A 22161-nucleotide genomic window follows, 5' to 3' on the forward strand; every position below is an offset into this window, starting at 1 on the left:
TTGCCTGGAAATTGGAAAGATTGTTCAGGTCATCCTGTTAGTTGAATGCAAAGGTGTTGGGACTGCTGGGAATAGTTACAATTTATTGAAAGAAATGGACTTTGACATATGTAGGGGAAAAAAATTGAGATCCAGATGAGAAAAAAAAAGAGAAATTGCATACAGTTGTGGAACTGTAGAAGTTGCAGTTCATCAACTGTTTCTGATACAACATAAAATGTTTATTTTTTCCTTAAGTTCTTTAAGGCAACTTTAGTAATGTTTGTGAAAGTAATAGCTTGCTCTCTTGAGGCTCTGCCATAAATAAATGCAAATCCTACTTTCTTTGCAGGGACAAAAATGTGTTTAAAAGGAGAGTGTTTCCAACTAAGATAAACTGTTGAAGTATTAAACCAGAACTTAAAACAGCTGTTCAATTATTAAAACTGAAATTGCTTTAATTGCTTCTCAGTAAAGAAGTTTTTCTTAATGTTCAGACTAGATATTAGGAAAAACTCCTTTACCAAGATGGTAGGTATATGTTGGAACAGGCTTCCTAGAGAGGTGGTTGATGCACTGTGCCTGTCCATGTTTAAGAGGAATTTGGATAAAGTTCTTAATGATAGTTTAACTTTGGGTCAGTTCTGAAGTAGTCTGACAGTTGGACTTAATGATCTTTGTAGGCCCCTTCGGACTGGAACTATTCTATTCATAATATTGACTTACTAACAGTACTCATGTGTATCAGAGTTCTTTATGGTGTTTTGTAAAATAGACTGGATTTCTAGGTTAGTTAAACTGTAACTTTAAAAACTAACCTAATTCAGGTGGCTCTTCAGAATTTTCACCTACAAATCCACTGAAATTGTTTGTATGCAAGCCCCTACCTGTGATTTTTTTAAGTAAACTGTTATCCTGGTAAATCATTGCTGCTTATTCTTTTTTGGTTCCATTTCCGTTTTTTAAAAAGATTCTTTATTGCAGGAAGATGTAGAGGCAGAGTCTACATTTTCATTAAATATGAACTTCAGCAGTAAACGAACAAAATTTAAAATTACTACATCAATGCAGAAAGACACACCACAGGCAAGTATTCTTTGATGTTTGTAGATTGAACAGCTTATGAAGCTTATTTTTCTAAAATTGAATTGATGGTATTAGGTTGGTAAAAGCAGATATAAAGGTCTCTGTAAGATTTACATCACTGAAAACATTGTTTAAGTTTACAGTTTAAGCACTGCAATTTTTTCTGTACTTAAAGTATAGGTAGAAAAAAAAAAAGGGTTGGGGAATAAGAAGAAAAAATGAACAAGAGCTATTCCTCTTGTACCAAACTGAATTGACGTTCACCTTGTCTTATCTAATGAGACTTTTTTTGTTACTAGTGTTTATAAAAGTAATTTATTCCAGAAACAGCAGAGCCAATGAACTCTGTTTTCATATGGTTTTGCGTCCTTTATCAACTATAATCAACTCAAATTTCAATAATCCAGGTTCCTTCTATATCTCCTAAGACATAGATATATATACAAGAGGTGTATGTGCTGATAAACTCAGTATCTTATAGTAAATTTTGCCCACTTTTCACCATAGCAAAATCTGATTTGGCTGGCTTCCTCCTACCTACCTGCCGACTTCCATGAAACCTTGTGTTCTTGATTTACAGAAGTGCTTTACATTGATCTTTATCTAGGTTTTTATATTAGTTTTAATACATTTAATAAAGTACTTTTAATACTTTTAATAAAGTAAAAAGTTTAGATTCAAGGTACATTTATGATGTGTTTATTGATCTTATTATATTTGAAGCTTTACCATTCTTCCTTTATCGCAGGAGATGGAACAGACCAGAAGCGCTGTAGATGAAGATAGAAAAATGTATCTTCAAGCTGCTATAGTCCGTATCATGAAAGCACGTAAAGTGTTGCGACATAATGCTCTTATTCAGGAGGTAAGAGAAAAATCCTCTTCTTAAGCATGATTTTGAGGAAAATCTTCAGGATAGCTGGATAAAACATCTGACCACAAAACTCCAATGTCAAAACTAATACTTCAGTGAAATTGATGAGAATTCCAATGGAGTCTACTTTGAACCATAGCACTGGGGCACTTACCTGTGATCACTGAGCCCTGTAAATATGTCTTAGCACTAAAGCATTAAGCGTCTCTGTGCTTGCTCTTTCCAGTTGTCTGGTTCTGTGCCTGCAGATGTTGTGTCCTATAGGAATCGTTGCCAGAGCTGTAGGTTCAGTTGAAGACATTTGAGTATGGATATTCTAGACATTACATTTCCACAGAAGCACCTAGCCAATTTTGAGCTCTAATTGTAAAGTTGGATTTTGTTCTAATTCATGGCTTATATTTTAAATGTTGTCTGAGTATGTAGACAAGCACCTCTTAATCTTTATTTTTACTAGCAGTACAGTTGTCTAGATTTTTAATATTCTAAAATAATGATCTGTGAACTGTCATGGACTGGCCTAGAAAAAGGTGCTGTTTCTTTCATTTTTCTTCTACTTTTCCATCTGTGATAGTTGCCTGCCTAATTGCATTTCCTATTCCAACCTAACCTTCACTCATACCAGCTAGTCCCTAGTTTTTCTCAACCTTCCAAGTCATTCTTGTGTCTCCCAAGCTTTGCTGAATAACCTCAGAGCAGATTGGTGGGAGAGGAAATAAAGATTCCTGCTTTTCTGGACCATTTTGAATGTGGTGGAGAGGCATTCCATCATTTTGAGGTCTTCTGTATTCTTTATGTCCTGTGGTGAGGGAGAAAACAGTTTACCATAGTTGCCAATTATTTTTTATTATTTTCCTAAGCAAAATAAGCAGCTACAGAGAGCTTATAAGTCAGAGCTTTCATATTGACTAGTAACACGAGACATCTGAAAGGTTTTGAATCTTTAAATAAATAGTGTTTGTACGCAAACTCTCTGAAAGCAAGCTTAATTTAAGAAATCTGATTTCGAACATGTAAAAGATGAGGAAGCATAGGCCTTGATTACTTCTCAAAATCTTCGGTTATTTGCTCTTCTATTACTTAAATTCATGCAATCGTGATGAAATCCTCTAAGATTTCTATGTTAAAACCAGAAAATGGTAGGCAAGCCCTGTTTTATCTTTGAAAATATATTCCCCCATATTCACAACTTTAAAAAGTTTTCAAAGTGTGCTTTACTTGAAACCCGTTTAAATGGTGGAAGAGAGAACAAACTTGAACAGCTTAGAAACAGAAAAACTACTTTTTCCTTTGTCCAGCTCAGGAGGCAGTATCTGACATGTTTATGCTGCATTTTGCTCGTGCAGTACTCTTGCAGAATAGTACAGTCTATTAACATCAGGAGATTTTTCAAGTTTGTCCAGAAAAGTGAGTATCTTGATAACTAGTCAGCTTAAAAAACAGTACAGAATAAAGTTTGTGCTCCATTTATCTATCACCAGCCACATCAATGTGTATTGTTTTTTTTACCCTAGCTTTTAACTAAATTTATGACATATAAATTTATGAAAATCATGTCCTTATTCATTTAGTCTGTAGTTCCCAGTTTTTAATATTTCATGTTCTAACCCTCCCAGAATATAAATAAAAACTGAAGGCTAGACTTCTAAATAATTCTTATCTATGTTGCAATGTACTGTGGAGACCTGATGTCATCTTAAATGAACAATTGTAGAAGTTCAAGCAGTAACGTGAAGCAGTACAAAAATCCATTAGAGTTAATTTTTCGTGATTTTTAGCTGTTTGAATTTGTGCCAATCTTCATGCTTCCTCAGCTAAACTTTAACTAGGACATATGAGCTAGGTTCTTCAAAATCTGTTAGATATCTACGCTGCAGTCTAGGATACAGATGGACTCTTGGGTACTTCAGAAACTGTTGCCAGACTGTAGAGCAAATTGTGGGGAGACAGGTTTTGAGTGTTTAGCACTAAAAATGAAAATTTCATGTTAGGTGGAAATTTTACCTAGTTACATCTGCATTGAGCTTAGTAACTTGTTTTGCTTTATATTAAATGAGTAAGCCCAGATTGCTAGGTGGTTTTGGGTTGAACATGCTCAGCTTTCTCAGCAGACTGACCTGTATTGCAAAAAAAAAAAAAAAAAAAAAAAAAAACCAACAACAAACAACAAACCTACTAATACAAAATTCTGTCTTCAGATCTAACTGTCCTGAATAATACATGAAGTATTGGTTATGACAGTGAGTCTGAGTGTAGGGTTGAAATTAGGTGAAATTTGAGCTGATCTAATAGCTTGTTAGCACCAAGTTTCTTCTCATTTGAGCTGCTGTGGAACTTACCAGACCATTGGCTGCTAGCCCAACAAAACTATCTCTTCTGAGCTTTCTGTTTGTTCTGCTGGGTGATTTTTACCTGGTGAGTTCTGTTGGCTAACAGAGAGCTCCAGCTCCTCACTGGAGCTGGGACAAAGCCAGCCATGAAAAGTTGTAAAGAAAACAGGAAATCCAGCTGAAATAAGAATCACTTTCTTTACAGAACAAACGTGAAACTACAGGCTAAATATATTCTAACACTTGAGTAGTTAGGTCTTTCGTTTCCCTCACTTCCCACTGCCAGGAAGTAGAAAGGAGAAAGTAATAGTAATTTTCTTTTCTATAAGTTGGCCACAAAACTTTAATGTGAAAAACTCTCCAAGTTACATATTCTGTTGCTACACGCCATTTCCTCACTTATCTAGAAGAGAACGCACAGAACTCAAAACTATTAAGAGAGATCTGAAGTTTAGCCAGCAGCTGCTGTTTCTTCTGTAATGCACATATAGATTTGTTTTTATCATAAATATTTTTTTTTATTGTATCTGTTAAAAAGTTCCAGCATAGCCGGATTGAACTTGCCAAATTGTAGGATCTTTAGTGACATAAATAAAGACTCATCTTAATAGTCTCAAATTGTATGGAAAAGGATGTCAGTGCTTCCATTTACCCTGCTTCAGTTGTTCTGGTGCCTTTCAGGGCCAGGTGTGGGCTGGAATTTAGTAGACAAAACACAACAAATCTAGCTCACATCATAATAGGGTGGCAACTGAGACAGCAATGTTGCAGTGTAACTTCACAAAACAAAATAATTTTTTAAAAGTACATGTAAACCTTATTTTGTCTTACAAATTTGATTGCCTAGTGCAATAGAGTCTCTGACGATGGGTTGCATTTTTAATGAATTTAAACTCTTAATAAAGAATAAATAAGCTCTTATTATAAGATCCTAGTCCGACGTTAGGAGAATTTGCTATTTATCTGTATGCATGTCAGTTACTATTTGAAATGTTATAAAGAAAACATAGAATTCACAAAACTTTATTAAATGAAAATGTCTTCTCTATCTGTTCATAATAACAAAGGTGGTGATGCATGAGAGGAAAATTGTGTTCAGGTTTAGAAATAGTTCTGAGAAATCTGGTCAAGTGAAATTTAACCATTTATGATTGTATATTGTGAAAATTAAGATTAACATATTTATTGCACTGGCATTTATTGGCATTTATTTTCCCAGTAAGACTTGAAGGCAAGTCCATAAATTCATAAGCCTTTTGGGAGTCCACAAATTAAATATTACAGAACATCACAAGTATATAAATGGAAGTAAAAGATACCTAACCTAGGAAGAGCCAGCATAGATACTGGAAAAGACATAGCTGGTTTTATAATGCTTTCACTTTGCTTAAACTGTACTAACAGTAAGTGAAGAAATGTTAGATTGATTTTAATTTGGATATTTATCCTCACTTGTACCAGAACAAATTAAGCAAGCAAGAGGACTGAAAAAATGTGGTTAATATGCAAACTGAACCAATGAGTTAAGCAGTCTGTTTAAGTCTCTTGACACTACTGTATGGAGATGCTTTGTTTATTGTTATAAATTAACTGTCCTGTATTTATTTAATCTTGTCTTTAAAAGAAATGTAAACTGTTGTTTTTGTTTTTTTTCCTTAAAGTGCTTAGTGAGTTTCCTGTTGCATTTATAACTGTTGTAAATGAAAATAACACGGGAAACTTGTCTTTCTTTTGCAGGTGATTAGCCAATCAAGAGCTAGGTTTAACCCAAGTATCAGCATGATTAAGAAGTGTATTGAAGTTCTGATAGACAAACAGTACATAGAACGAAGCCAGGCCTCTGCAGACGAATACAGTTATGTAGCATGATGTTGCTATCCTGCAGGTATGATTGTAAGGAGATCATTGCTGTCACTGTTTGGTGTGTTCCTGTGGGAAGAGGCAGGCCTGTGCCTCCATAATTGGTCACTTGGCAGCCCCTGTTTTTCTGCTGTTTACAACATCACCAGTGCCATGTCATGAGCGTCAATGAAAATGCCTATAGATATTTCAAGCTCATGTCATTATGACATTTCTTAAAACTTTACTAAAAGAATGAGTGAAGTATTGCTGAAATGTGGAAATTTGGTTGGGTACCATGCTTTTTTTTTTCCCCCTTCCCTTTCACGTTTGCAGTTGATGTTTTTTAATGTATCTTAAGACAAAGTAAAAAAAAAAAAAAAAAAAAAAAAAAAAAGAAACCAACTAAATATTGTAATATGACAGATAACCTAATAATTGTATCTACATTAAAATGTAAAAAAAAAAAATAAAAAAACGAACATGATACTGCTGCTTGTCAAATAAAAAAATAAAGTTATATGATGTGTCTCTAATTATTGTAAAAATGGATATAGCATTAATCTCTGTAAATAATTCTGAGGCTGGTAAGATTGAAAATAATGTTGTGTTCAGGTTTTGAATAACCTCTGAAGTAGATCTGTTGTAAAGACTGTCATAAGAATTGTATATAAAACTGAGTACCAGGTATGATGTTATGTTTGATATGATTGCAAAAAAAACAAAACACAAAAAAAACACCTCTGTTTAAGTGCATGTCTTGATTTCAGAGAATCACAGAACCATCTAGGTTGGAAGAGACCTCCAAGATCACCGAGTCCAACCTCTGACCTAACACTAACAAGTCCTCCACTAAACCATATCACTGAGCTCTACATTTAAACATCTTTTAAAGACCTCCAGGGATGGTGACTCAACCACTTCCCTGGGCAGCCCATTCCAATGCCTAACAACCCTTTCAGTAAAGAAGTTCTTCATAATATCCAACCTAAACCTCCCCTGGCACAACTTTAGCCCATTTCCCCTTGTCCTGTCACCAGGCACGTGGGAGAATAGACCAACCCCCACCTCGCTACAGCCTCCCTTGAGGTACCTATAGAGAGCGATAAGGTCACCCCTGAGCCTCCTCTTCTCCAGGCTGAACAAGCCCAGCTCCCTCAGCCGCTCCTCGTAGGACTTGTTCTCCAGGCCCCTCACCAGCTTCGTCGCCCTTCTCTGCACCCGCTCAAGCACCTCCATGTCCTTCTTGTAGCGAGGGGCCCAAAACTGAACACAGTACTCGAGGTGCGGCCTCACCAGAGCTGAGTACAGGGGGACGATCACCTCCCTAGCCCTGCTGGTCACACTGCTTCTTATACAAGCCAGGATGCCGTTGGCCTTCTTGGCCACCTGAGCACACTGCTGGCTCATATTCAGCCGACTATCAACCATCACTCCCAGGTCCTTCTCTGCCTGGCAGCTCTCCAACCACTCATCTCCCAGCCTGTAGCTCTGCTTGGGGTTATTGCACCCCAGGTGCAGGACCCAGCACTTGGCCTTGTTGAACTTCATGCAGTTGACCTCAGCCCATCGGTGCAGCCTATCCAGATCCTCCTGCAGAGCTTTCCTACCCTCAAGCAGATCGACACACGCACCTAACTTGGTGCCATCTGCAAACTTACTGAGGGTAACTTGCAAACTTACTGGCCCCAGTACCAAGCCCTGGGGAACGCCACTAGTGACCGGCCTCCAACTGGACTTGACTCCATTCACCACGACTCTTTGGGCCCAGCTATCCAGCCAGTTTCTAACCCAACAAAGCCTATGCCAGTCAAAGCCATGAGGAGCCAGTTTTTTGAGGAGAATGCTGTGGGAAACGGTCTCAAAGGCCTTACTGAAGTCAAGGTAGACCACATCCACAGCCTTTCCCTTTTCTTGAGATTAGACTAACTTCTTCCATTCTTAGTAAGGCCTACTCTGTCTTGTTAATCCCACTCTGTAGGTATATGTTACAAAAGAAAATCAACAGATGTTTGAGGGAATTTAAGTTGCATCATTCACAAAGAGTTAGGATTGGTTGCTGTAAATATTGAAGGTATAGTTCAGTGGCTTGTGAAACCACACTGTTACTGGGAAAGAATATACCAGACTGGTAACTGAAAAGTATGTTCTTTCTGTAATGTATTGGGTAGAAACACTACATGGGTAGATGCCCATACTTGTTTCCACATAAGCCCGTAATGCATTTTTCTTGTTTTCCCTCCGAACTCTTATGGTTTTACTTATCTTATGTTTTCCCCTGACTCAGTCAGGTTTCTGGTTTGAGTGGGACAAGGAGTCTGTGGGCTATTTCGTGTCCTTTGTTATTCATCAGGGATGGCATGGTGACTGCTCACTATCAGACAAGGAAGGTGTAATTTTTAAAAGTGTTAACTCTACCAATGCAAATAATTAAAGTTTAAGATCATTAAGAGCGTGAACATACTGAATGCTTGCTGCAGAAAAAAGCTTCCTCATGGCTATGCCTTCTGTTAGTCATTGATGAGATCTATATTAACTTCAAATGTTCTATTTTTGCTGATTTTTATTTGGGTGTATATTAATATATGTATTATCTGTGATTTATTTATTTTTAGTCCTTTTGATATTTCATCATCTGCTAAAAGTCCGCAGAGCAAGAATTAATTTCAAAGGGAAAAAACCTTAGGAGGAAGCTTTTTTTTTGTTTTCTTTCTTTTTCTAGTTCTTCACTGTATGAATGGCTTGGTTTCTCTCTGCCTCTCAGATTGTTCCTGTTTCTTTTTTCTTAAGTAGCCTCACATTCATATGTCCTCTGGAGAGTATATAGTAAACATCCTGTGGCTAACTAGGGAATGCATCATGACATGGTAAGTTTTTCTTATGCGGATTTTGCTGAAGGCAAATAAAGGGCAGTAAACAATGAATGGCACTAAACACTTCTTCCATATTCATGGCACTTAGATACAGATTTTTGAAATTGGATTTGCCTTAAAGAACTGTTTTTTGATCTTTGTAGTGCAGTAGGTCACTATCCAAAGTGGTAGTTCAGAGTTGTATATGGGTGTTGAAAGACAGCAGACATGCTTATCTTGTCTTTAAGTGTAGCAAACAGGAGACACGTTAGCATAGATTTTCACAACAGCAACTTTTAATTTATTTCAGTGTGAAAAAATCTGTCCCTTATAAAAAGTAATTCATTATTACTTATGGGAAAAAAAAAAAAAAAAAAAGAGGAAATATTCTATGACACAATAGAAAAAAATCAAAAAATATTGCTTGAACACTGAATCATCAGATCCCTTCTCCGAAAAACAAACAATGGCACCAAAGCTTCTGAAAGCAAATGTATTTTATCTTGTAATTTGTGATCTGAGTTGACAGATTTTAAGCTCGTTTCTTCATTAAAGGTTTAATAAAAACTGTATTTAAATTGAATTGCAGTGCCAAAATTGTAAGACTTATGTTTGAAAAAGCTCTACCAAACTTATTTTCAAAATCAGTTCATAAACAAAACAGCCACTTCACTGCTCCAGCCCAAACGTGTAAGGTTTTAGCATTACCTTATCTCTGAATTTTTGCATACCTAAAACATCAAAAGTAGTATTTTGTTTTTTAGATAAGCATGCTGCTGAGTTGAAACTTGTTTAGTGAGTTAAAAACATTCATATATTTCAGCACAATTGGCATCCCCAGACAATGTCTTTCATAATTATACACAAACTCAGTCTTTTCAGTGCCTCTTGGGAAACACAGACATAGCTGGGAAACGTGTTGAATTCGCCTGTATAACTCACACCTTCCCCTTAAGGAAAGAAGTAGTGAAAAACCTCAGCCCTCTGTGGTTGGGTTAGGTCACTGAAGTCATCGTTGGCACACAGTGATGCAGCATATCGTGTAGGGCTGCGGCCTGGCAGCTAAATACGTCTGGAAAGGGTAATTTCATGGGTAGTGGGTATTAACACAAGGGCGAGTTATAAGAACAGAAGATGCCTAAAAATGCCATGAATTTTTAACTGACATAGGTGTGGAATTTTTCTTATTTGTTATATGCCTGTTAACATGTATGACCTGCCAGCTCATTGGGATCCACATAGCTGAGTCTGGAAGCATGATACAGAATCACAGAATTTTCTAGGTTGGAAGAGACCTCAAGATCATCGAGTCCAACCTCCGACCTAACACTAACAGTCCCCACTAAACCATATCCCTAAGCTCTACATCTAAACATCTTTTGAAGACTTCCAGGGATGGTGACTCCACCACTTCCCTGGGCAGCCTGTTCCAGTGCCTCACAACCCTTTCAGTAAAGAAGTTCTTCCTAACATCTAACCTAAAACTCCCCTGGCTACATTGATACATTGATATATATCATGTATTTCTGAGATCAAAATGTGTTTTGCCTATAGTACTGGGCATTATTGATAATTCTTATGCAAACTGAAAATATACTTCTATGAGGTTTAAATTTGTCTCTAGATTGATTGGCTTATTCTAGGAAAGAAAAATGTGTGCCGATATTTCATTGTGTTCATATATACAGTGCTGCTGGAGCATGAAAGGTACTTAGATGGGCATAACAGGAGAAACAGTTTTCAAACCTGATAGTTTTCTTTACTGAACATATACTTTGTAAGAAGTCATTTACTGAGTACATTGCTTTTCCAAATTAGGAGCAGAGCAGAGATCAGTCAATGGAGAAATGCAATTTATAAACTGATATTTTGCAGCTATGCTTCAAAATCCATTTCTTACCCTTAAGAGCAATCCTTACAGCATGGTATTGGTTCATGAGTATCCTGGGGCAAATATGTTAGGACTGTCCGTGCTTTGCAAATGTGATAATTACCTACAGTCAATTAATCTATGGTATAACAACTCATGAAAACACATTCTCCTGAAGCAATTGTCTTTGAACTGAGTATTTGGTTTTATAATTTGGTCTTATAATTAACAAATTGGAAGTTATCCTGCACTTTCAAGCTGATAACAAAACAGAGAGTTTGTGTGTTGCTAGGCAAAAGAAGAGGAAGCATCAAAACATTGTTTGGGTATAATAGTTTTAAAACAGTGCAAGACTTTGCTAAACACAAGTATGTGTTTATGGTTTTAAAGAGGTGAAGAAATATGACAATAGAAGTCAGCAGGCACATGTAACATAGAGATTCATTTCTTACTGTCTGCTTCATGGAACTCACACTTGCATCAACAGGAAGAAAACAACAGCCAGCTAAAGGAAAGAGGTAGATGAGGAGGCTGTCCAGTTGGACTTGCTTTTTACTATTATCAAGGAAAAACTTTGCACTTTAACCACCAGTGAAGTAGAATCTAATGAATTTGCCGTACATAAACCCTTTAATGGCCTAGCCAGAAATACCTTCTGGTATTTTACATTCAGGAGGGCTATACTTATCTCTGTGCCCTTCCTTCCACTCCTCCATTGAGATAAATAAAATAATACACTGGTGTTTCCATAAATATTTCTCCCCCTTATCTTCTCTGTTGTATTGTTACGTAGCAGGAGCAGAAAATTGTGTGTTTTGAGACTACAGAAAGTAAAGTAAGATGGATGAAAGGCTGCCTAATGTCTGCATAGCCAAGGGATCAATTCTTTCAGTCTGACTCTTATCCAACCACACTTTTGATGTATTAGTGTTTACAGGAGCAATGGATACATAAGGAGACTTGGACATGTTTTCATCTGAAAGAGGCCTTGTTCTTAGCCCAATCATTGAACAGGTAAACACTGTAATTATAACCTTTAGGTGGAAGCTGGTTGTTCTGATGTGTGTTAAAACTAATTTTTTCAGCAGCTGTGAACAGTGGCACTGTATTCACCAACAATTATTAAAGAGGAGTGATCTGAGGACTGTTTTGAAGTGTGGCAGATTGCTGTTGCCTGTCTTCCAGTGTTAGTTATATCATCTATAACTTCCTAAGTAGGTAGGATAAGAACTCTCAGGTAGTTTTCATATTATGTTTCAGTTTCAGTTGAGTTCATCTGTTTTCCTTTCTTCTTTCCATCCACGAACCTCACCTGTAGCCTCATCTCAAAGCTTCCAGGTGAGGTTCTCTCTCTCCTTGCCCAGGTGGGTGTCTGCTGCCACATGTTTTAGTGTACTGGTAATGATGTACGTAAGCCACAAATGGAAGGGAATAGATGTACACCCACAAAGCATGTGCTGCTTAAAATCTGAGTCATAGCTGTGAATCAGAAACGTGCCCATTGCAGCTGCTGAAAGAGATTTAGAAAGTGTATCATTCCTGTTGAGAACAACGGTAGTCTTAACCTTCCATCTGCATAAAAGCAGACTGTAGCCTTAAAAAATCTTTACCATTAAGAAGACCCCACAAATCCATCCACTTTTTAATAAAGTAATTGAGAAATTACACAAGCTGCTCCTCAGCCCGCTTTCCTCAAGACCTTGCTTGTTTTGGATGTCCTCCCTCTTTCAGAGCACTAGGTACTTAATTTAAGAGGTGCGTATTTTAAAATACACATACGTAGTTTGACAGATAGGACGGAGGAGGAGCAGGGCACGTGTCCCTGAGCGAGACTGGTGTTTACTGAAGTGGGCAGGGGCAAGTGGGGACATGAATTCCGGCCCCAAATGACAGAGCCTGGCAGTCAGGGCAAAGAAGTGTGGGCTTTTGCATGTGGACTGACAGACCCTCTTTATTCTTTCCCACACCCAGGCACAACCTTTGAAATGCAGACTTGACAGGCAGAGCTGGAATATCTACTTCCCTTCCTGGGGCAGCTCCTGCGAGCACGAGGCCTGCCTGCCCCAACAGGCCCGGCTCTGCCGGCTGGCTCCGAGGGGCACGGCACACCTCAGAGCCGGGCACTGCTCGGGCGGCCTGCCCGGCTGCTACGGGCTCGCAGGTGGCAAAGGAGGCGTCACCCGTGTGGGCTTAATTCTGAGATAGGGACAGAGGCCATAAACTGCCTATAAAAACGCCGAGAAGCAGAGAAATGCTCTATGACTACATAGCCCCTAGCGGCATCTACCACATGTTTCTGCACGGCGTCACGGTGCGGCTCCGTTGCACAAGTTTGAGCAGATCAAACTTATTTTATTCGTCTCACACTTCATTAGCAGTTTCCATTGGATAAAGTTTTTCGTAGTTTACCTTTGATGTATCAGAGGAAGCAACAGGTTGTGTGGGTCACCTGCACTGACAAAGATGAAAATAGGGCTGGTAGAACAGCAGCTTCATGCACGGGTTTGCTTTTGCCCTTTTTGATCGGTTCATAAATCCTGTTGTAAAATAAAATGCAGACTTTGGAAAAGTTTGTCTTCGCAACGTTTACTTTGGAGGGTTTTTTATGCGATGTATAATTCAGATTTCCTGCTGACAGAACCTCTGGGTTTTTTATCTTCCAGAATTTCCTTCCACATTGTCTAACCCGGGTGTTGTGCTGGTCCACGTCTGTAACGCTGGGCTTGGCAGAGCTCCAGATGTGGCAAAACTGTTCCTCTGCAGGGCCTGCTCCTGCTGTGGTGGGCACCTTCTCACTATGTGGAGCTCTTCTCTCTTGCTGTACCCTCTTAGATTTTGCTGCCTCACTAAGGTGTTTTGTACATGGCATTTACGCATAGTGCCTTACATTTATTATTTTTTTAATCTATATGTCAGTTTTCTACTCCTCTGTCTGTTTTTGTAGCAAGCAGTTTGGCCTAGCATTCCTCACAGGGTGATTTTGTTACTGTCCTACTCTATGCAATACTAAAACAGGATTTATTCGTGTGTTCGTCACTGGTAATTTCTGATAGACCACTGCTTTGTACATTGATTATGAAACCGAAAAATCAGTTTAGATCCTGCCTGTGCAGGCCAGTGTTGGTTCTACTCCTACAGAGCATTGCAGGCCATCAATTAGTCCTCCACGTGCTACAGTGATATGGTGAAGTAACTCCTTGTTGGGAATGCCATCTTTGGGGTTGTTTTGTTCATTTTTGTGTCTCTAAAATGTTCTTTGATAAAAATGCTTGTGAAAACCTGCACTAAGCTACATACTGGGTGGAGTACAGGCAAGACAAAGGCAAGCTGAACTGATGTCTGTACTGATGGAGGAAGCAACAGCTGTTACGTTCAATAACAACTGCACTAAAATCACCGATTGTGAGAGAAGCTACAGCATCGAAGGAAGGCATCTTTCTGTTGCCTTGCTTTCACATAATAGGATCATTAACTTCTTCATTCAACAGTCTTTGGCTGATTGGGAAAATTGGGGGAAGAAGGCAGAAAGCTGTCAAGCCTGCTTGGGGCAGTTTCCATCAGCAGGCTGCTCTCATCTTTCCCAAATCTGCAGGTAAAATGTAATTTGCCTGCTAGCTCTGCAGCAGCATTACTCTGGATTAGAGTGTGGAAACTTGGGTGCTTTCCTCAAACTGTATTCTTACAGGGGAATCTCTGCTTTCGTGAGAACGTTTCCAGCCCCAGAGACTGTGGAGAGAGCAGTGTGAAAACACATTCCTTTGAAAAGGTCAAATATTGGGAGGCAAGTGCAAAGAAATTAAAACACAGTGCTTCCCTCTGTTAACAGGGAGGTGGCTTGGGTGCACGCTGACAGTGCTGCAGCAGATCTGCTGCAGCCCTGTGCCAGCAGAGGTTGCTGTGTCAGAGGGGCTGGGTGCGGGGAGGCAGCAGCATCGCTGCCCTCAGGACAGCCTCTGCTTGCTCCTGGCTGCTCCTGAGCCCCCTTCCACAGCAGCAGGCATTGGGAGTATGCTGGAGGAGAGGGCATGCGCTCTACTGTGGAGTCAGTATTTGGGGGATGTTTGGCAAGTCTGTGTAGTCCAGCAAGGAGAATGGGAGAGCTTAGAAGGTGTGGGAAATAAGGGTACAGGGAGAAATAAATTTGTGCAGAGACGCTTGGGAGCTGGGAAGAGAGTGCCACTGCCATCTCATGGTTTTGTGGGTGGAGATGTGGACTGAAAATTGAGACCCTACTGGGATGTATTTCTGCTGAGATAGGAAGCTGCAACCATTTAGCAAATTTGGGGAAGATGCTTTGCATCCCAATCAAATGCCTTCTCCAAGCAAGGATACCACAGGCTGCAGAATACCTCACTTTTCTGCTGGAATGCTGGGTGGAGACGAGCATCATTCTCATATGATGAGGAGGCTTGGGGAGCACTGCGGCTTGTGAAAGAAATTGATCCTTCCCTTGCAAAGGCAAAGAGGTACAAAACCTGGGAAGCAAGATAGATGTGTGTCTCAGGTTTAACTGGCAAGGATTTGGTAGCAGAGGGCTGCAGGGGTGGCCTCTGTGAACAGAACCCAGCAGCTGCCCCATGTCAGATCAGAGCCAGCTCCAGCCAACTCCAAAAGGGACCCGCTGCTGGCCAGAGCTGAGCCGTGAGTGATGCTGCCTGGGCCTCTGGGAGAGCAGGTTGAAGAAAGCAAGAAAAAAGAAAGAGAGCAAGGAGTGAGAGCTAGCCCCACAGGTTCCAAGGTCAGTGCAGCAGGAGGGCAGGAGGTGCTCCAGGCACGCAGCACAAGTTCCCCTGAGGCCTGTGGAGAGGCCCCTGGTGGAGCAGGCTGTCCCCCTGCAACCCACGGGTCCCACATGGAGCAGATCTCCATGCTGCAGCCTGTGGAGGAGCCCCCAGTGGAGCAGGTGGATGTGGCCTGGAGGAGGCTGCGGCCCATGGAGAGCCCCCGCAGGAGCAGGGGGTCTCAGGGGAGCTGCTGCCCACCCATGGGGGACCCGTGCTGGAGCAGTTTGCTCCTGGGGGATGGACCCCGTGGTACGGAGCTGTGTGGGAGCAGTTCCTGAAGAGCTGCAGCTTGTGGGCAGCCCCTGCAGGCTCAGCTTGGGATGGACGGCATCCCATGGGAGGGACCCCGCATGGAGAAGGGGCAGAGAGGGACCAAGAAGGAGCAGTGGGGGATGAGGCGTTAGGGACTGACCACAGCCCCATTCCCTATTTCTTGTGGTGCTCAGGGGGAGGAGAGTGAAGCAGGTAGAGGGTGAAACCACCACAGTGTGAAGCTATTCATGGCCAAATCACTGTTAAAGAATCACAGACTGGCTGAGGCTGGCAGGGAGCTCTGGGCCCAGCAGACCCAACCCCTGCTCACGCAAGACCACCCAGAGCAGGGAGCCCAGGGCCATGGCCAGGCGGCTTCTGAAAATCCCCAAGGAGGAGACTCCACTGCCTCTCTGGGCAGCCTGTGTCAGTGCTCCATCACCCCCACAGCACAGAAGGGCTTCTGGTGTTCAGACGGAGCCTCCTGTGGGCCGCTTTGTGTCCATCGCGTCTTGTCCTGGCACTGAGCACCACAAAAACGAGCCTGGCTCCATCCTGTTTGCAGCCTCCCTTTGGGTATTTATAGACATTGACAAGATCCCCCAGAGCCCTCTCTTCTCCAGGCTGAGCAGTCCCAGCTCCTTCAGCCTCTCCTCACAGGAGAGGTGCTCCAGTCCCTTCAGCATTGCAGTGGCCCTGTTGGACTCCTTCCATGTCTCTCTTGTACTAGGGGAGGACAGAACTGGAAACAGTACTCCAGATGTGGCCTCACCAATATTGAATAAAGGGGAAGGATCACCCCTTCATGGTAGAAGGGCTCTAGAAGTGTGGACAAAAACAGTTTGGGGATACAGCAGTGTATAAAATAAAGAAATATACAGACAGAGCTGACAGTACAGAAATACTGGCGTTTTTGTGTGTGGTGCATCAGTTTTGTCTAGAGCAGGAAAAAAAAACCTACAAGCTGGGCAGTTAGTAAGCTTATACAGGCAACAAATGAGACACTCGGTGTCTGATTCCACACACACAGCTTGCTGATATCCTCCCTAAGTTCCTCAGCCCCAAACCTCTTTCCTTTGATTTTGTGTGGAGTATGTGATGCTATGAGTTTTTGGAGCCTTGTTGAAAATAAAGGGCTCCTCAGCTAGGGGTGATGCATGGGAGTGGAATTTGAGATCTGAACTTGATTTTGGGAACAAGCTGGTAATAATGAAACCAATGAGAGATCCAGGTGCAGGTATCAAGTTTTCTTTCCAAATTTCTTGAAATGGGTCAGCAGTGTTGTGTGTGAATCCCCTGTGTGTATTGAGAGGAGTGGGCTGGAGAAAATGGGAGAAGCCCTGAAGCAGTGGAGCAGACCGGGAATGGAGCCAGGGACCTGCACCTGTGGTCCCATTCGAAACGAGCTGCAGTGAATCACTGTGGGGGGAGGAAGATGTGACAGCAGAAAATGGATGTAATAAATCCTGTCATTAGGAGGCTGGTACTGCACTGCTTAATGCTTCCTGATTGTTTTGAAGTTCCTGTCTGAATGTTGTTTGCTATTTTGTAATGTCTTTATGGTTTGGATGTTGCTTGTTTGTTTTCCAATTTTGTAGCAGAAGAAACTCTTAAAGAAAGCAAACTATAGATGTTGCCTTCCCATAATGAATTTGAAATATTTAAGTTTTCTGATTATCAGTTGTCCTAAAGACTTTAACCAGTCGTGTTACAGAATATCATTTTTTATAGAACCACCTGCATTTTCAGCACACTGGAGCTGAAACAGCTTTCAGCATTTTGTATGTCAGCATGGTATAAAGATACCAATATCAAAATCAGCTTGGCAATGAGGTTTCTGCTTGTGATCAGGAGTGAGGGAACTGAGTGGAGTTAGGCAATGTGCACCTCTGGTGGCAGCGAGCCTTTTGTGAGTTAAGCTGGGGCCTCGTTATTCAACCTTCAGGTAGAGCATCGGCTGTGTTTTGTGAATTTCTTTAGTTTTGTTTTGTGTTTGCCATGGAGAAGAAGTATTACTTTAATGTTTTCTGATAATATCTGAGTTGAAAAATACATTAATCCTTGAGATCTGAATTAGAAAATAAGAGTTACAAGTTTTGAAATTAATTAAATATAAAATACATTTAGTCGAGATGCTTTTTTTTTTTTTTTTCAAATTTAATAAAACAAAACCCCTATCTACTGCTGTTTCCTCAGAACATTCAAGAGCATCATGCAACTACAGTAAAGATCAGATAATGCTGAGAAGTTCTGGAGATGCCTGTGGTCAGGTAATGAGGCTTTTTTTAGGGAACAGTGATTACGTCAGAACAACAACTAGTTGCAGCTTTTAATTGTGAATAGACCTTATTTTTAAAATTTTTGTTTTTAATTGGATTTTTGAGTACATCACTATTATTGTGGATAAATGAGATGCAATACCTGGAGTCTATTTTGCCCACTGAGTGAGGTTAAGAACACACGCATTCACTCACCTTCCCTGAAAAACAGTTTTAAAAAAGATGTTATGTATATGAATGCTAAGTACAGTAAAATGCCTGCAACATGATGCTGTAAGCTGAGCAGGAAATATTTTATACCCCACCTGTGGAAGCACGTCTGCTGTGCTGAGAGGAGTTTAAGAGTTCAGAAGGGGAACCATGAGGGATCCTCGTTTGGTGGTTGCTCACACAGGGGTAGAGAAGCCTGGGTGCACACTTTGGCTCCCAGGTGATCGGTTTTGTCCCACTTTCGACAACCATTGAAGAAATCCAGGAATCCATTGTGGAACAAAGCTGTCACAGCAGGGTGGATCTGAAGTGGGGTGGATTGCAGTGCTGTGGATTTTAAGAAACATGGAGAGATGTGGGAGCAGAAACCAAGGCTTGCCTTGGTAGCTGAGCAGTGAGGGTGAGCTCTGGGTCTGTCCAGGCGGAGCCCTGGCTTCTTCCATGCTCAGCAGCATGGCCTCACTAACAGGAGCAGGGAGGAGCAAATTAACCTGTGCTTGGTGACTGGTGTGCCCCTAGGGGGCTGATTTGAATTACCTGGGGCTTAGTGTAGGGAACCGAGCCTGGGTCTTCTGTTTCCTGGCCATATGCAGTAGCCACCAGGCTATCAAATACAAGGGGTAGGTGAGAAGGCTGCTCTGTTTCAGAAGGAAGTATCTGCCGTTCAGACTCTCAGTGTGAAAATTTGGGATGACATCTTTTTGTCACTCTTGGATTTAGCCTGATAATATGGCACCGTATTTTAATTTTGAATACATCCTGACCTAATAAAACCAATCCCCATCTCTATGAGAAGCAGAGATATTATTTATTTTCCTGATAACATACAACAAAGGTCTTGAAGAATTTTTTGCAGGCAACCCCACTGGTGGATTAGTGCCCTAATTCAGAGTGTGCAAAATACCAACCCTAGGCAGAGATAAACTACAAAGTGGAGGAGATTTTGACAATGCTAAATATAGTGAAAGCACCAGGAGGAAAAAATATCTGCAATCCTCTTATATGATTATTAAAACAAAAGCACACACATGAAACCAGGGACGTCTTAGAATGGGTGGCAGAGGGAGCTGGTAAAAGAACAGCCTGTTCCAGCTGGATGCTTTGGTATTAGTGCAGTCCTGTAACGTAGTAAATATTTCAGTACTCCCTGTAGGTCTCTGGGCAAGCTGGTAATGAACACATTGGCCATTTTCTCCTTCCCACAGCTACCTGGCACATCCTTTCACTGTCCCTTTCTATTTGGGCATTCTGTCCTTTTGCCCTTCAGATTTTTGACAAGCTTCTTGCTCATCCCTACTTCCACAACCCTCATCTACTGCCTTTCTCAAATATGCTTTTTCATCTACAACTGCACCCATGTCTGTGCTGTGGGTTTTCTTGAAGTCACATAGCCTCTTGTACACCCTGCTTGTTCACATGGGTCCTTGTGCACAGCATCCATGAGCAGAGCATATCGATTGTGGTACCTGCATCTGCACCAGAGCATCCCTGTGCTAGTGCCAACGCAAACATTTAGAAACAGATTAAAAAGCTCTAAGGAGTGCAACTTCACCTTCTGGCTTCTTTCTTTAGCACTTAATCAATAGCACCTGCATCCCTTCTCAGTGGAAAGGAAAAAAAAAAAAAAAAAGCATTAATAACAGGAGGTCCCAGCAGGAGACTAGATTGCTGCAGTGATATGAAGCTGTGTGAGAAGCCGTGGTGGGACAGCACAGTTTGCACTTCAGGCTGTTCCAATTAAAGTTAATGTCCTTTCCACTGCCATGCGTGAAACCTTACAGGTGAGGAATGATTTTAATTACGGGTAAATTGCATCTTGTTCATGGGGCTGAGGTCAGTGATTATACTCAGAAGACATAATGAAATAAACATGCGTAAAATTGCATGAGAAAATTAAAACCTCTGGGAGAGGAGCTAGAGGGAAAACAGAACGAAGCTGAATGGTGGAACAAATAACATCAGATTTACAAAAACATAGGGAAAAAAATTATGTTAGCTCTTGCTGAGGCTGCAGACAGCATGGTGGTACCTGAACTCTTCCTGCGTGTGAGTACCAGTAGCGTTATGCCCGCACAAGCTGCAGTGCTTCCCCTGGGGCTGGCTGTCGCTGGTGTTTCCTCCCTTGTTGCAGCCCAGCCTGCAGCGCTCTTGCATCTCCCAGTGCACAGCGTGGCTCTGCTCTGATGATGCCAGCCCTTATTAAGTACAGGACTGGCACCTTGGCCCAGCGGTGTGGCAGGAAGGCTGCAGAATCGCAGGTGAGCTCTCAGAGCATGCGCTGGTTTCAAGGGATGTGCTTAGGTTTAAAAACAGCTAATGTGCTGGGGGAGAACATCCACAGGGCTCCAACGAGCTTTGCTCTTTGTCCTTTACAGAAATTAAATATGAGATTTTTTTAATGCTTTAAATACAATTACACTTGCTTGCATCTCACAAGTGATCTGCAGTATAGTTGCAGTTGTTTTCAAGCACTAAATTATTTTCTAAGTCCCTACTGAAAGCAAGGGCCTTCTGATTTAATGTCTTAGGTTTTGTTCCAGTGAGTAGGCAGTTTGTAATCATAAGCAGTTTTGCATTTAATAACAAACTTTGAAACGTATGTGTATGGGAATCGTTGCAGTTTTTATTTGTTGAATTAATATGCCCTTTTATCCCGATAGCATACACAGCCTTTTTTGATGTTATGAGTCGTCTAACTTCAGAAGTCCATAGCACAGGTGTTTATACCTGAGCTACTCATCTGCTCTTGTGTAGTCAATAGTGAAATGTAGGTGCTTTGTGGTGTCCTCAGAGCTGTTCTGGCTCCTTGCAGAGAGCAAGGCTCCACAATAGCTATTGCCTGTATCAACTAAATGCCCACCAACTGCGAGGGGAATATTGAGAGGTTAGGTTATGTGTAGGCAGCTACATTTACATAGGTGAGCCCTGTGCTAGGAGCTGGGCCATAGGGGGAACCAAGGCTAGGCCCAAAACTTGTCAGGAAAACTGGAAATGTCTCCATCCTGAAGTCAGGAATGCTCAGGGTGTGAGCAGGGAATGGGAGCTGCTGTGGGAAATCAATTCTTCAGGAAGCAGTAAGGGTGTGCTTATTGAGACTGACGTTGGCAGTAGAGGTTACAGAGGGGAGTGGTGTGGGAATGATGGGTAAGGATTATTGCTCGCTGCCTCTTCTGATACAAGGACTATGGGATACTGGGACTCAGGCTAAAAATGGTGATGATAATAAAGTGGATTTTCATAGAACGGGTAATTGAGTTGTTAAACTCCTCACGTAAAGGATGTTGTGACTGCTAAAAGTGTGTGTTGCTCAGAAGGAGACTGGACAAGTTCATGGAAATCTGTCAAGGGCTGCAAATACTGAGGAGCCCAAGAAGTCCCAGAGAACAGAGATTAGTGGCAGCAGTACAGCATGTTCTTGTACTGTTCGTATGCTCTGATCTGGGCTGAATCTTAAGGAGACAAGATACAGGGTTAGATGCACCTCAGCACTGACGTTTTACAACCCTTGTGAATGATCTTTCATGTGTAGGAAGCTACTTAATCTTCCTTAATTTGGTTGCATTTATTCCAGAGCAACTATGCATGTTTGCAGTAGCATAGAAACATCTTTTCTTTTCCTGTCATGTTGTAATTGTTTGCTTTGTTGGCCTTACTCATATTTGTTTTTAAAATGAGATATTTATCTCAGGGGAACAAAATGAATGGGGGGGGATGGGGGTTAGGGGGTGGGAAGGTTTATGCCAAAGCACTCCTAAAGTGCAAAAACAGATCTCCCAGAAGATGTAGATTTAACTTGCTGAGATCAG

General features: G+C 41.3%; 1 protein-coding gene across 4 annotated transcripts in view; it reads left to right on the top strand.

The window, feature by feature from the left end:
- The window catches only part of CUL2 (cullin 2), a 48037-nt gene extending 41409 nt beyond the window's left edge, over positions 1 to 6628 (top strand). For all 4 annotated transcript variants that reach the window (XM_084283070.1, XM_084283069.1, XM_084283072.1 and 1 more), the window contains 3 exons: positions 964 to 1065; positions 1814 to 1930; positions 6007 to 6628. In XM_084283070.1, coding sequence (XP_084139196.1) covers positions 964 to 1065; positions 1814 to 1930; positions 6007 to 6138 — 351 coding nt within the window. In that variant the 3' untranslated portion in view covers positions 6139 to 6628. The remainder of the gene's footprint in view (positions 1 to 963; positions 1066 to 1813; positions 1931 to 6006) is intronic.
- The last annotated feature ends 15533 nt before the right edge of the window (positions 6629 to 22161 follow it).

The sequence above is a fragment of the Netta rufina genome (genome assembly GCF_964035555.1).
Source record: "Netta rufina genome assembly, chromosome: 2".
NCBI lineage: Eukaryota > Metazoa > Chordata > Aves > Anseriformes > Anatidae > Netta > Netta rufina.